The 15,844-nt window shown below is 45.6% G+C and overlaps 1 protein-coding gene across 2 annotated transcripts in view; it reads left to right on the forward strand.

Annotated features, from left to right (window-relative positions):
* The window catches only part of SNX25 (sorting nexin 25), a 1,269,225-nt gene that overhangs the window by 946,867 nt on the left and 306,514 nt on the right, over nucleotides 1-15,844 (forward strand). For both annotated transcript variants that reach the window (XM_078678040.1, XM_078678039.1), the window contains one exon: nucleotides 14,614-14,804. In XM_078678040.1, coding sequence (XP_078534166.1) covers nucleotides 14,614-14,804 — 191 coding nt within the window. The remainder of the gene's footprint in view (nucleotides 1-14,613; nucleotides 14,805-15,844) is intronic.

Consider the following 15,844-nt stretch of genomic DNA (forward strand, 5'->3'; position numbering starts at 1 on the left):
GGACATCAGTCCCCGCTGCTGGCCACTCACGCGGACCAGGCCACCCCACCAGGGCGACCCCAATGCCGGATTACCAAAAGAGGAATCCCACTGAAGTACGGTGTCAGACTACGAGTCCGCTGTAAGGCACGAGGAGTAGTTCATCTTTTGACGCCATATAAAGCACTGATCAAGAAATAGTATCAATTAGTCAGAATTTTAGGTGGGAGAGAAGATTGTGGTCACTTCAGCCCGATCCCTCTGTTACCCAAGAAGCTCGCTGTTGCTCTTTGCATCCTGCTGCTCTTTCTGATTGTTTTCCTTTTTCTAGGCAGCAGAGGCCAGGTTAGGTACGTATCACTTATAATGCTTTCATTATGAGCAATCCACCATCAGTTTCATCTGACAAGTTTCTTGGCCACTTGGGCAGTAAACAGCCATTTCTACGAGTTTTTTACTTCACGATACCATTACAATGCATGCATTACCACGCATGCGTTGTACATCACGAAGTCATTACTACACATTTTTTTTTAGAACACATGGTCATTTACCATGCATGCCTTTACAACGAATTTCGTTTACCACGCATGTTTTTGCATTGTAATGGCATGCGTGGTAAAGGCATAGTCGGGGTAAAAGTTTGCGTTGTAATGGTATCTCTTTGTAATTGACAATGCGTACTAATACCCGTGTTGTAATGGTAGGCGTTGTAACGAGTGCTATTTCTATTGGGCTTGTGTTTGGGAATTTTAAGAGGAGGCCGTGTCTGTACTGAGAGGTGCACCTTTCTTTTCGAATTTAGCAATTTGAAATCGTTGGCTGTTTGGATATAACGCTATGGACATTAAGTCATCTTTGAAGCTTTGAAGAGCTTCACTATAGCCTCAAATTGGTCGTTGTAAGTGACAATATTGCACTCTGGTCCTAAGCTTTTTTTCCAGGAAAAAGGCATTACTTTAATAATAGTTTCTCACTGTGGATCTATTCCTTAGAATACAAGTGTGACACGATGAACAACAGGTACAAAAGCATTGATTACTATTTAGGTTTATGTATGGTCTCTAGTTTTTCTTGAACTCACTCTTATGTAGCATGGTCGAACCTGTCTGTAGAATGGTAATAGAAATGTGACAGATGTCACCACGTCATGTAAGCCATTAGCAGCTGAAATGAAAACGTGCCTTCTTTTGTGAGTTTTTTTTCCCCAGATACGTTTGGCTCATTCTTGTTAAGAAGAGTAAACTGAAGTAGTGTGCCAGGGACATTTGAGTTCTTTTTGTAAATGATGCATCTGTTGCATGCTGTATTAAAGCATTTGTTGAATGTCTTGTTTGCTTTCAGACAGATTTTGTTGTAATTTTCCCAGAGCAAACTGGTTTGTCAGTGAAATTATTTTGTGCTGATCAGTAGTGGCTGATGTAAGGGAAATGTGGTGAGCCGCGTTCGGGGGGCTGAGCGACGGCAGAAGCGCGTTGGGGCAGTGCAAGGGGTTGAAACAATAAAAAATAAAAAAATACCTGTCGGTCTTCTGCTCGCCGGTCTTCTGCTCTGAGCACAGACTGAAGCTCCCAGTTTCTCCTTCGGCCAATCCTGAAGCTGCTGTTACCATGAAAGCAGTGTCAGGGTTGGGCGGAGCGGGCTTGTTCTGCACTCCATTGGTAGCTGGGAGACTGTACCTGTACATCTCTCCTCCCAGCAACACAGCCAGGTTGGAGAGATGTCAGTGCGCATGATGGTTTGGCCATCCTAAGACAGCCTGCCAAACCGCCATGCACACTGACAGCAGGCCCCACCCGTCCTCCGCCCCCTGCTGCAGTGCTGTGGCCATGCCCCCAAGACTCAGCCACAGGACGAGAAATAAAATTATCTGCATTAAGATCATTTTATTTTTCGTTTGCCTATATGGGTAGTGTGGCGACTCTCCTCCGCCATAGCCGAGGAGCCGCCCCTGGTGCTGATAAATAAGCAGAGTGTAAAATAATTTTCTAGCTGCAGGGCTGGACGGCCCGTTTTCCCACTCTAACATTTCCTTATAGGCTCGGGGTCTGACCCAACTAGGTGTCCATGGCTCCATTCTAGGCCAGGTGTGGAGCTGGTTTGTGCATTTTTGCCAGGGCTAATTTTAGTCTTCATTCCGGCTCTGTATTAGATGGTAGTGTGTAGGGCATTAGCAGTGGGACTTTTGATTGTGTCATTAAGGTATTCTATCAAAATGTCTTCTCTGTCCTCTTTTTGTGTGCAGTGTTTCTATTTATTAATTATGACGTGAACTCTGAAAGCAATACTCTATTACTATCAGAGCTTTCTTTAAAGCATTTAGAGTGTATGATAGAAGAGGGTGGTAGAAAGGTTTTTAAGCAGAGATAAAAGCCAAATAAAGTATTAAGGCTTAACGTGTGATTATCATAGAGGAGCAAATCAAAGTGCTTGCCAGAAGATGTACCTTTAGGGATTTCTTGAATTTGAGGAAGCTATTTTCAGTAGGAAGGGGTAGCAGAAGCAAGTTCCAAATAGAGAAACCTTGAGCATGAATTAATCTGCCACTAAGGGTTTGTACCTTACTGGGTGTAGGGCAAGGTGTTTTTGGATGACTGGCCTTTTGCATACTTTAGGCTTGGTTATTTCAGTAAGGCATAAGGTAGGCAGAGTGGAGCAAGGCTATGAACAGCTGTGTGCCCAAAGCCTGCAGTTTTAAACTCAACCCTTTTTCTGGCCAGGAGTAAGTAAAGTGTCACCAAAACAGGGGTGATGAGGTCAGTATGTTTCACGCCAATGATGAAGCAAACACCTTAGTACTGGTTTTACTAAAGTTTGGGCATGCATTTCGGCCAGGAGGTCCACATCTTCCCAGCTGTCTGTCCTGGAGACCTCTACTTGAAATCCTTTGAGGCAAAAGCAGGATTTGTTAAAAGCTTCACAAGTGATAGAAGGGTCTTTGGAGACATTACTCTAGTGCAGTATCATCAACAAGTTAGCATTGAGAACAACACCCAGATTGCAGCCATTATAAGAAAGAGTTTGTGTGGAATGTATGGAAGGAGGTTAGCCAAATAGCCTGAAAAGCAGCCTATCACTTTTGGAGGAGTTGAGATAGAGCCAATTCAGATGCATCCTGTTTTGGATGCTCTTCCGGTGTTCCTTGACTTTAAGCAGTTGCAAGAATCATCAATGAAGTTGCTGTGGATTTGAGCAGAATACATTGCATTTGCTACCATTATTTGTTATCAAGCAATTATGCTAGAGGAGGGCACTTGTGCAAACAGATGCGGTGGGTAGGTAATTTGAATACCTTGTCAGACGACCTATTGTGAAATGTATCTGCTAATAAACGTTTGTGTTCAGTATACTTTGGAATTGATTAGAACAGTACGCGTAGCGTTCGTCCTCCCTGAATTGAAATATAGACTGCTTTTAGTTGAATGTAGGACGTCAATAAACATGCTAATAACTAACATCCTACATAATTGAGAGAAACGCTGTAAATACCCAGCTCATTGTGTTTGCTGTTCATGATGCGCAGCCCAGCTTCCATTATTTAGCACGCTTGACTACAGCCTCGTTTTGTTTTTGAAGGCAATCATTTCTTACCTCGTGCTTTCCAATTTCATGCGACAAAGATCAAAAACAATTATTAAAATTTACCCACTTGTCCATATATTTAGTGCTTATTCATGGATTCCAAAATTGCGCAGTAATTATTTGAAACAGATTCAGACGCTTGGAAAGCTCTTCTGATCCGGAACAAAGTGTTCTGATAACTAATTGGCACGCTTCAAGTAGCGAAGACGTCATCCATTATTTGCCTTCTTGTTAAAAGCTGTGGATATTTGCAGCATCTTGATACTAAGTCAAGTACCCCGAGTAGTTGTTGCCGAGGGATGAATACAGATGTATAATGGGAGTTGTGTGACGCAGTCATCCGTGATCTACACAAAGTACTTTCAGTCAGCGTCCTTAGAAACGCCATCCTAGGTACAAGTAGCAACATCTCGTGGCTTTTTAGTCATTTTGCTGCACATTAGGCAGTAATGGGGCTACAAGAGGAAACGGCTATTGGAACAATGAGAAAAACCCAAAGGAAAGGAAATTGAGATATCCATGCTGGATATTATGAAACGGTACAACTGAAGAGCCAGCGCTAAGGATCTTTACAATATGGCATTCACCAACTATAGTCACAGGGGGGGGAATGGAGTAGAGTTTGAATTCGTTGTTTGTTATGCAACTTGCTGTGCTCCGTAAAATACAGGGCACGTTCAGCGATCGAAACTCAGTAGAACGTCTTAAAAAGATTTAGAATGAACTTTCAGGGACGGTCTTAAAGAACTACTAAACTACTGAAAATGTGGGATAGACCTAACATCCAGACGAAGGGTGCCATGCTCAGTAAAGCCCTTCATCACCACATGGAATGGAAGGCCCACAGTGAAGCAGCTAGGTCTTCATTTCCGCCTCTCCTGGAGTGCTTGTGAGGTGTCTGAGGTTCCAGATGGTCTGCATGCAAGTACCGAGACCCTGGCTGATCCAGACCACAGTTCTCACTGGGCTTTCCCGGAGTCTCACTGATAGCCATGGGACCTACGAGTGTAGTGGTAGTAATCTGGTGAATATCAGAGACATGGCTCAACATCCAATATTAGAGAGGTCGATCCTGCCTGGCTTGGGTGCATACCTCTGCCAACTAGAGACCCTTTTTCTAACAAAAATGTATAGCTGTAACCAGTTTAATTCCCCAAGACCTTCAACTTGTCATCAGGCACCTGGGCCTTAACGCCTTACAGTAGGCACAGCGCTGCTCTATGGCAGGCCCTGTGGGCCCATCTGTCACTACTCAAAGGCACTCATCTCTGCAGCTCGTCATGTTAGCTCATTTTTAATTCGGGCCCATAAAGTCACCTTGCCAGGCTTTGGCCCCACGCTGATACCATGCAGTGTACGGGTAAGAATAAATCTGCCTTTGCCCACTCTTCTTTTTTGCAGACAGCACTCCGCAAGGGCCATGATCGCAGGAAACCCATGCTGCAGCAGCCACAAGGTAGACTTACCCTTGACCTTAAGTGTCTTTTAGGTGGCAACGTGCCTGTTGCATCCGACTATTGGTAAAGTATTGGTTGTTCTATTTTTGTAGACATGCAACGAGTAGTCTGGGTGTGTACTGTGTAGGATGCCACAGGACTTTGGTAGGATTCTCTTTAGGGGACTCAGGAACTTCACACTAGAGCTTCTTGTTGGCCATCTTGACAGGCTACTCCCCCAGTAAGAAGCAGTAAATAAATGTATTTAGATAACCAGTGCTATAAAGGTTTTGGACAACATCACATTGCAAGCACTAGGAAGAAATCAAAAACATATAGTGTAGATGAAAAAGTTCTGCGTAAGAAAAAGCATTAAAACAGCATAACGCTGGCCAGTTAAAAATTAAAAAATATTTCTTTAAAGACACTAACTCTGCAATTTAGACAGTTAAAGCAATCACAGTGATAATTAAGTAAAAACACAAATAAATTGCAAAAAATACTGCGTTTAGCTGATGCAGAAGAAGCAGCCCCATAAATTGCAATATTCAACTGTTTCTCAAATAAAAGTAGAGTGCGTAGTTAAAGGAGCTTGGGCCCCAGTGTCAGCAGCAGCCCTACGAGTGATCTTGGTGGGCTTGTGAGGAATGTGGGCTATGTTATCATTTCGCCTGGGTTGTTCGGGTCTTCCTCCTAATAATTCACATCCTTCCTTAACTATATTAGAAGGGTGAAGTGTGCCTGTCTGTTAGACCTGTCAGCCTTAGGGTGGTCTTCCCCTACCTTTTTGCACTTGCGCCTCCCATTTTCACTGTACCTTTTTGTTCGACCTAGGACTCTGGGCGCCTCACCACTGCTAAACAGTGCTGAGGTGCAGGTGCTCTCCCCTAAAATCTTGTGATGCTGGCATATCTGCCACAAGCCCCTGCTATTGCAGTAAGGCTTAACTCTCCATAGGCTAGTATTGGGAACCCGCCCTTATGGTATCATTTCTGACAGGGACCTAATAAGTCTGTCATGTTTGGTCTTGTTGGACTCGGGGCAGGGAACCCTTTCCAATTATATATGGGGTTTGGGTACTACTTCGCTAGGGATCCCACATTTAGAAAGTGGACCTTTTCCTACCTACACTTAGATTGGGCACTGCAGACTCCCCCCTCCCCTTTGCATCCTGATAGCTGTCTGGGTTGGGAGGTGGGAGTGCTGATTCAGACCTTCTCCCCTGGCATGAGCTGTGATGGGCTGCCCACTGTAGCCTTAATCCCCTGTCTCTTGTCACTGTGGCAGCCAGGTCAGGAAAGGCAAGGAACATACCAGAACTCCCTGGACTCTTTCAGAAGCCCCGGCCCCCAGACCCTTCCAGAGACTTCTACCACTTTCTAGCCCCTAGACTGAAAGATATATAAGGGAGGGTCCTGGCCTCACTTCTTTGTTACACCGCTGGACCTGGAAGAACCTCTGCTGGAGTGAGGACTGCTGCGCTGGATGATTGCCCTTCGGAAGGAGGCTGACTGCTCTAAGGAACTGCTGCCCCCCAACCTGCTGTGCTGCCCTACTGCCTGCTGATCCTACCCTGCGAGGGAGAACTGGAAAATAACATCTCCAGGGTGTCTCTACAGCGTCCATCAGAACTGCCTGGGGTCTACAACCTTTTAAAGACTGCCTCTGCCAGACTCATGAGGGCAACAACGTTGTTTCCTCTTCTAACAATTGCCTCTGCAGCACTGGGTGTGGAATCACTTTATCTAGCACCCCCAAAGTCTCCGCCGCTGCCCAGGACCGAACTGTGATACGTAGCGCTGTGGAGCGATCTATAGTGCTGGGAAGAAGAGCGCTGTTCCCCCCCGAGATCATTGCCGCGAGCCCGTTGGGAAAAGTGCCTCAACCTCTGCCCCCTTTGAGCTGTAAAGAGCTGCAGGGAATGCACTGAGGAGAGTGGTGCTAAAGTAGCGCTGTGCACTGTGACTAAGGCGCTGTGGCAGAGGAAGCGCCGTGCCCCTGTGTTAATCGCTGGCCTGGGCTCTTAGACTGCATTGGGACTAGTGCGCGCTGCCGGACGATGAGTTGTTTGCCCCCGGGATCACCGCCGCTGGCTGCGAGTCTGCAGCAGAATTGAATTTGGAATCCCAGGCGTGTCATCAGGAGAGCTGCGCTAGGATTGGTACAGACGTCAGGGGTTGCCTCGCAACGAGGGAAGCGTCCTGCCGGGAACCGCGACCGGATTGGATGCTCGACAGGGAGCGTCATCTGGGGAGCCGCCCGCACCCGCGCCTACAATCCCCGCCGCAGGTAACCCTTCCGCATGTCCGGTTGCTGCGAGTGAGCGGGTTGTGGGCCGGGCAGGATCGCTAACTTGCTTCACTTGACGGGTTTGCTCTTTGGAAGAACGGGGACTGCCTTCATGTACCTAGGTTGCGGGCTGACTCATTTGATCTCGCCCGGCTCTAGTTTGTGCTTGTTTGGTTTGGGGGCACTTCTAGGAGCCGGGACAGGGTCTGTCAAGAAGCGGGCTGCCATAGACTCGTGGGGCATTTAGGTAGTGACAGCCCTGGTAACTGTTTTTCATGTGACAAGCTCTCATTAGTACTGGGGACTACGCCAAGCAGATCCTGATCTCCGGTGGGCACATCGGGACACTTGCGAGCCTCCTTCCTTTGTAAACAACCATCAAACACGAAGGCCACAACTGAACTCCTGGCACGAGGGGCCCTGCACACTAGGGACTTCGTCCACGTTCAAGGGCCTCCGTAATCTGAATACACAACTGTGAGATGCCTCTCATAACTTCTGAGACTGGGAGCATTTCCTTCCTACTGGGGACTGAACGGGTAATTGCACCAAGTCTCCCTAAGTTTTACCAGATCTTACATTTAAAAGCTCATGAAACCTACGGACTGTTCTTTGTGGGTTCACCTGGCTTGGAAACTGGATTCCTGTTAGTATTAACTTGCCTGGAAACTGGATTCTTGTTAGTGTTACCTGGCCGGGAAACTAGGGTTATCTAATCATTGATTTGCCCGGGAGCTGGATTTATCTGATTATTGATCTTGTCAATTGTGGACCTTGCATACATTTTAGATAAAGAGATTTCTATTTTTTTATAAAACTGGTGTGGTGTTCCTTTTGTGAGTGCTTTTACTGTCATCGCTGCTGTGTGTTGCATAAATACTTTACACATTGCCTCTGAAGTTAAGCCATCCCGCTCTGCGCCAGGCTACCCTGTCGGAAGCGGTGGTCCCTACTTGGACTAGGGAGCGTACCCCGGCCAACTAGAGACCCCGGTTCTAACACTGTCTTTCCTGCCTGGCTATGTGTACCTAAATGTTCCTGTCTCACTATACCCACTACATCCCCTCTTTCCCCTCCTTCTTGTGTTGGTCTTGAACTCATTCAAGGGCTATTTGCCAATTGCGAGTAGTTGGCCTGGTATCTGCTGAGCACTAGTTATAGTGGGCACCTTGTACCAGTCCAAACAACCCTTATTGATGAATAGGTTAAAGACAATCTTATATGAAAGTTATCCTAGTGTAGCTATGGAGAGCAGCCTTCAGGCTAAGTCTTGTAGGAATGTAAAGCAGCTTTTTTACCAGATTGTAACCTCCTGAATGACCAATTGAAAGGAGAACCACACAAGTGTTATTATAAAAATATGTATGTATGTAGCGTGGGTGGATTGAGGGACCGGACACTCTTTAGCTTTGGATAAGGCTTTATTTTGGATAGGGTCTTTCTCGTACGGACAGACAGTCTTTTCTTGGCAAACTCTCTGGATCCACCGAGATGGGCTTTTCTTCTTCTTCCTCGGACTCCACTGTGCCTGATTCCGCGTTGCTTCCTGTCGGGGGAGTGGTAAAGGGAAAAGAGAGAAAGAGCAGGCCTTCAGGACTCTAGGTCTCGTACAGGGGGGTCCCCGGGGAAACCAGGAAGTGTTGGACACCGATGCTCGTGACTTTTTACACTCCGTCTAGGTGCTAGGTGTACTTGGTGAGGATAGGGTGTTTGGATGAAGGTAGGGGGTGACGAGGATAGAAGCGGGAAGGGATATTTACACTATTAACAGTTATTCCCAATGTTTGGTGCCGACTGCAACCTTAGGGAGGAGAGACTACCCGCCTCCCAACCCATCCCAAAATGCGCTCCCGTACCTGCTTCAGCCACACTCCTCCCTCTGGAGTGTGGCACGGGGCTTCGTGGGGACGTTGGCCTCCTGGCTCGCCTTCCGTCTTCTCCTTCTCGTTCCTCTCTCGGCTCTCCTTCCTCGATATTCTCCACCGCTCTCCTGCTCCGTCCTCCGAGGTGTCTTCACACGCCGCCTTCTTCTCTTCCGGGCTTTTCTCCAACCGTGCTAGGCCGACGTCACGGGTGGGCGTGTTCTCGTCTTCTGTATACGCCCAGTTAAAGGCACCTTCCTCGTTGTTGCTCGTATCGTCCAGGAGTGGCCAGGCAGACCAGTCGCCCTGAGGTGAAGGAGGGGAAGGTTGTTCAACGGTCCACCATCTCCCTTTGGGGTCCATGTGTCCTCCCTCCGACCCTCCGTGTTACAATGTATTACTAGACACTCTCTACTAATCTCTTTATGAGATTAGAGCACAAAGTATACAATATTGAATCATAGTACAACAGTAAATAGCACACTACATAGTGGGCTCCAGGGGGAGACCAAACCATATACTAAGAGAGTGGTACAACTACCACGGCATAACTAGACACAGTGCCTAGAGCACGTAGAATCGCTGGGACCCCAAGAAACCACTCAAGGTAGTGACACAGGGGACCCACGGGGGACGTGTGCAGTGTGAGAACACAGCTGCGAGCTCCGTACAAATCTGTGGGAAAGTCGCTGTTGGAATTTTAAAGTTTAAGGACACTTAGGAGAGGACTTTGAGCAAACCCTTTTAAACATAGAAGGCTCTAAGGCCAGCACCCATGTAAGCACCGGAGTACTCGTGTTACCTAACCCAGGGAAGCCGGGTGCATAGGTGTCAAATGGTGTCTGGAATCTTTGTCGTTTTCAATGATGTGATGCTGTAAGTGCTGTTGCCGTGAAGAGGAAAATTGTCCGGTGTTATCCATGCCTGGATCAGAGCTGCGAAGAACCTGAAAGCAGAGGGGACAGAGTCTGGGTCACTTGCCAGTGACACGATAGACGAACGCCCACGATGTCGGGTGCTTCAGGTGAGAAGAGGTGAAGCTTGACTCTGCAGCCACGGGGACCAGGAGACATTGAGGATGACCAAAGTCCGCTAGTGAGCTGTCCCATGAAGGATGTAGAGTGCTGGGGGGGGGGGGGGGTCAGTGTCCGGATTGAACACCAACAAGCCTTGGCAACTTCAATCCATGTGGTCAGAGAAAAGATGATTTGGTGAGGACCAACAAGGTCCTGGTGACTCCCCAAGCAATGAAGAGTCAGGGCACGTCTGGAGCAACCAGGTAAGCCCACTGAAAGTTCAAGTTGCCTTCACAGGGACCCACAGGCCAACGGACCAGGGATCGCTAAGGGAATTCAAGAGGAATCACTAAATACTAGCCCACGGAACACTTGTGGAGTGTAGGTGGGTGATCCTCGGTGGAATCACTGCTCGGGGTCTGGACTACAACTAGCCCAAAGCACAGCTTCAGGGGTCGCTGGAAAGCAGATGCTTCTGCAACTGGACACACTGCCCAGGGGTTCGGGTTGCACGGTCCCCACAAGGGATACGTGTCTCAGGTTTGCTGAGCACCGGTAGTCGACCTCGGGGACACTTGGAAACCCACTCCCTGTGTTGGCAAAAGTCTTCGGAGTTCTCAGGAGCTTCAGAGTTCCAAACCGGTCAGATGCGTCTTTGGTGCCTGCTTAACAGGGCAGTGACTCCTTTACTCCATGGGAGGTTCTCTAGTCATCTAGCGCACTGTAGATTGTCAAAGTACTTGGTTTCTGTAGCAGAGTTTTGTCCAGGTAAATCTAAAATCCTGTAGTCAGGGGTTCCTACTTTATACCCAAGGAAGGGGTGGGACAAACTCGGGGTACCCACCTATGGGAGGGTCAGGACAGAGGGGTGGCTACACCCATGTCCTTTGTCCAGTTTCGTGCCAGAGCAGGAGCAAATGGCTCCTGCAACCAATTTGAGCTGGACTATGCACAGGGACACCAAATGGTGGGATAAGTGGCATCGGGGTCAGGAGGAGCTCTAACCTGGGTTTTTCTCGCACTTTTCTGCTACAATATTTCTAGGACTCTCTGTGGTATGGGCTTTGCAGCCGGGGTCCCCTTTCCCTTTTAGTGGACTGATAGGGCCTATGATGGATACAACCTTCTCGATCAACAGGTCGATCTCGCTAAGTTTGCAGTTGTTCGAATTCCTTTGCGCCCTGCAATGTTACAGTCACTTTGTGCTTTCCCATGGTTCACCAATCACTCTTATTATTAGCTAGAACTTATTTTGTTAGGGCATTTAGGCCATAGCAATGCAAGAGACACAAACTATGATAATAGAGTATATTATTCAGACATTCGACTCTGCCATGTATGACTTGCAATAGTTAGGAGGTGGGTTTAGTTGGAATTTTAGTAGGTAAGTAATGCAGCAAGACTTAAAACAACAGCAGAGAGCTTATTCAAAGATGAAGAATAGTCAGCGGTTGGTCATGAGCCGTGCGCAGGGAATGGGTGCAGCTGTAGAGCTTCCTAAAACAGGGTGTACATTGTCAGATGCAAGGATAAACCTAAGAATAGTTTCACAGGTCTAGCAATGGCAAAACGTTCAGCAGCTAGCCACAGAGCGGGAGAAGAAAGGAAACAGTACCTCTGCACAAAACCATTGGTAGTGGCCCGCCCCGTCTCTTCCTGGCGCTGATGGGCGTAGGACGGGCCCGCCCATGGCCCGGGCGCGTTCCGTGATGCGGCGGTAATTTATGCGCCCTTTGGCTCACTGACTTACAGCCCCTCCTCCTGACAAAAAGTCACTCTGGGTCTTGTAAACCTTAGCCCCTTCTAAACGGGTCCTGCACTGCGGTGTGAAGTGCTGAATTAATGTACCCCTGGGCGTGCTGAGTTACGGCCCTGCCTCCTGGCAGAAAGTCACTCTGGGGCTTGTAGTCCTTAGCATGCTCTAAGCGCGGCCCATGCTGCGGTTCTGAAGTGCTGGATTTATGTACCCATTGGCGCACTGAGTTATGGCCACGCATCATGGCAGGAACTCACTCTGGGGCTTGGAATCCTTAGCCCCCTCAAAGCACGCCCCCCAGTAAGATAATGTTTGAGATTAAACGTAATGTTCCTTAAACATTTTAAAATTATGTAAAACAGGAAAGGCAATTAGCCACATGCAGAAATTCAAAATGTGCAAATTGCATGCTGCTGTCATTTTGTACCTCTTCAGTTATTTCTCAACAAATATTCCGCAGACTACAATTTTTTGTAACAAATTTTTATTGAGTTTTGAAATGTTTAGGAATATTCAGATCCACTGTTGTCGAGCATAAGGATGTGGTAAATCATTGACATGCACGTTTGTTCGGATTTCACTATAAAAGTAAAGTTTCTTGCCTGTGATGTGCCGTACCGCAGACTATACAAAGCTGTGTTTACAGAAAAGTGTCTTCCTACCAAACCAATTCCAGATGCTAATGGTTATTGCTTAAGGGAAGCAAAGCCTTTAACAAGAAGTGGTGTATTGTTTTCTTACGCCCAATCCTTTTTAACTCATCATAAATGCAGGTACAATTGACGCTTTCTCCATAGCCATAAACATGTTATGTGTTGAATACAATAGTGGAGGGATATACCCATATTCAAGGTAAACAATCCTAATTATCTTCCTTTGAAGGAATGGTGTTTTTAGATATGAAGGCTTGAGATGTTTTGTCTGAATGAAGATATAACGGTTTGACAGACAAAGTGTGATAAGACTAATTCAGAGTGATAGATTATCAACGTTGAGCAGGAGAACCTGATCACTGAAGCAAGATACTTTAAGCTGGAGTTCAGGGATTAAGAAGGAAGTCCGAATCTATAGTGGTAGTAAGGAGACAGTGAAGAACAGAAGAATGTATAGTGATGATTGAGATGAACTGAGACAAAGGTGGAAGCAAGAATGGGGGAAGCAGACAGAAGGAGGTAAGCACCAGGAAAGAAAGAATACGCTTCAGACCAAGTTGATTTTATTAGCGTTTATATTATTTTTTGCAGAAAGAGAGATGAAGTGGCGAAGGTTGACTAATGATGGGTGAGAGTTTAACAATGACACTGATTAGTTCCCTAAAGGGCTTGGTGCTTTCAAGATTCTGTTATCCTGAACTTAAAAATGCACCAACTACATTCTACACATTCTATCTACTCAGATGTGTTTTCTTTTGGCACTCAACAAAGTAACACATGGAGTTGAAGACCTTCTGCCTAGCCCATAAAGGTTTGCAAGGTCAGAAGCCTTTATACTTCGCCAAGCTCATGATACATTATCAGTATGCTATATACCCAAGGTTGATTACCCAAAAATGGCTCATGTGCAAGAGAGATGCAAAGGTTTTATGGAGGTTGATTCCAACACATACAAAGCTTGTGTTACGCCTTTCTCCCTCGAAACAAGCTTTGAGAAATAACAGAAAGGCCATGAAAACCAACCTCTTCTGGTGAGCATGCAGATTGTCCTTGCTAAATGTCTCACAGAAATCACTGTCGCTGCTCACCATTCATCCATACAACCATATGTTTTTGACCTATTTCTGTATGACCTGCCTCTGACTTTGTACAATCAACTGTAAAGCTGCCCTTCTATTCCATTGCTACGCACGCTGAAGCAGCTGCCTGGCAATGTGAGTGTTTATGGAACAAAAACTATTAAAAAAATTAGACGAATAAATATCTTGGGAGATGCAATTTGTCTTGAAAGGGACATAGCTTATTTTTCATCAGGCAACCAGTGTTGTGTCAAAGGTTTGTATGTGCATGTATAAACTGTTTACTACCACTGTACAGACGGTGGATACCTTACAGTGTAGGGCTCCTGATATTAAAGGCGAAGCAGAGAAAGTAATGACAAGTAGGGAGAGTAAATCTGGCTTTCAGCTGTCACAATAATACTGCTATAAAGGATTTAAAGTGTGCCTTGTATGCTGGCCCTGTCCTCCCTCCTTGCTTTTGCTTGACATGTATACCATTGAGACAGATGATATTATTGAGGTCGTTTTTTCTGTTCTCTGCTTTCTTTTAATGAACACTGCTAGGTGCTCCTATTTAACAACCTGTAATGCTGTAGATGATCCCAGTCTAGTGAAGAGTATGCTACTGATGGATGACTGTGGTTTCCCGTATGGGCATCTTTTGCAGCGGTATGAATTACCCGCCAGACATCTCGTATCCCGAAATTGGCTTCTGTTCTATTCTCAGAAAAGAGAATTAGTGGTGGTTGCAATAAGAGAAGGTAACAAGTGAAGTGACAAGGGTATACAAATTGTAAAAACGGTGATGCTTTAGATCATGCCCATACGCGAGTAGCTCTTCTACAGGTTGGCAACTTATTCTTTGTTGTCGTTCTACATACCATAAAACAATGGCACCCAGATATTGGTAGTCTCACATGAGTTTTCAAGTTTTGCCCGGGCTAAGTGTGTTCTTTCAACTTCTCACTGTAATTTACAGAGGCAAAGAGTAAAGAGACTGCTGCAATGAAAGCTGACCTCCTGAGGGCAAGAAACATGAAAAGGTATATTAACCAGCTTACGGTGGCAAAAAAGCAGTGTGAGAAAAGGATAAGACTTCTAGGGGGTCCTGCTTATGACCAACAGGAAGATGGTAATGCAGACGAGAGTGATTGTCCCCAAAACCAAAAGGTAAGATTTGGATTAAATTCACGAAGCACACTTGTTTTTAAAAGTCTGAATGACATTTATAAATTCCCATTTGCAAAAAAAACCCACTCACTTATGTTTGTTTATCAGATAACTCAATTAGTGTTATGACTCCTCTTTTTGGTTCCACGCTATTGACCATGTCCCGGTGCCATTTAGAGGCGGTAATAGGAAGTTACTGTTACGACAGAAAGAGTCAAGATGAATATGTAACTTGAGGGCGATCAGCCTGGGACACAATACGGATGGGGAAGTGCATTATTTTCTCTAAAAACATTTATTTGGTTGATAGCAACATAATTTCTGTTTGCTGGGCTCAGCATTACTAACTAAATTTCTATATAGACCATAAGATACAATTGAAATATTCATGTATTTTGACCAATTTTTGGTATGTATATATACATTCTTTCTTTTTCTATCTCACTTGCCCTACTACACATTCTGTCCTCCTCACCCCCATTTTTCTCTAGTTTTCCTCTTAGTTTTCTCTGTCTCATCAAAATGTTAAAAAAAAAGAATTTAAAAACAAAAATGTTTCATAATTTGTTTTTCTTCACTTTTTTACCTAATATCTGTTACTCTCTACGGGGATCCGTAGGAGATCGTTATGAACTTGCACAATACCAACATAGTGCCCTTCACCCATAGACGTGTACAATATTAACATGGTGTTGTCTCCCTGGGAATTGTTCACTAGTACTTAATTGAGGATACACATTCGCAAACAGGGGTTTTGCCAATATAAAAAGGGATGTTGAAAATATGTGGTTTTTATAAACCATTTTCTTATCTTTTAAGAAACGAGTTATCTTATTGACATTTCTCCTTTATTGTGTACAACTGCGCTATACATTTTTTCTCGGGTTCTGAATTTTAGGAAATACCCCTTTATTTAGTTTTAATTTCGTCATATGGTGTTACGAAACGTCCATCGAGTCCTTTTCTCTTGCAACGCCAGCTGGTAGTACGGCCCGGGGAGTTCATCGTTCACTTTAGCTAGTAACAATAAACAAGTACTT

Source organism: Lissotriton helveticus, chromosome 2_2 (assembly GCF_964261635.1).
Source record: "Lissotriton helveticus chromosome 2_2, aLisHel1.1, whole genome shotgun sequence".
Classification (NCBI taxonomy): domain Eukaryota; kingdom Metazoa; phylum Chordata; class Amphibia; order Caudata; family Salamandridae; genus Lissotriton; species Lissotriton helveticus.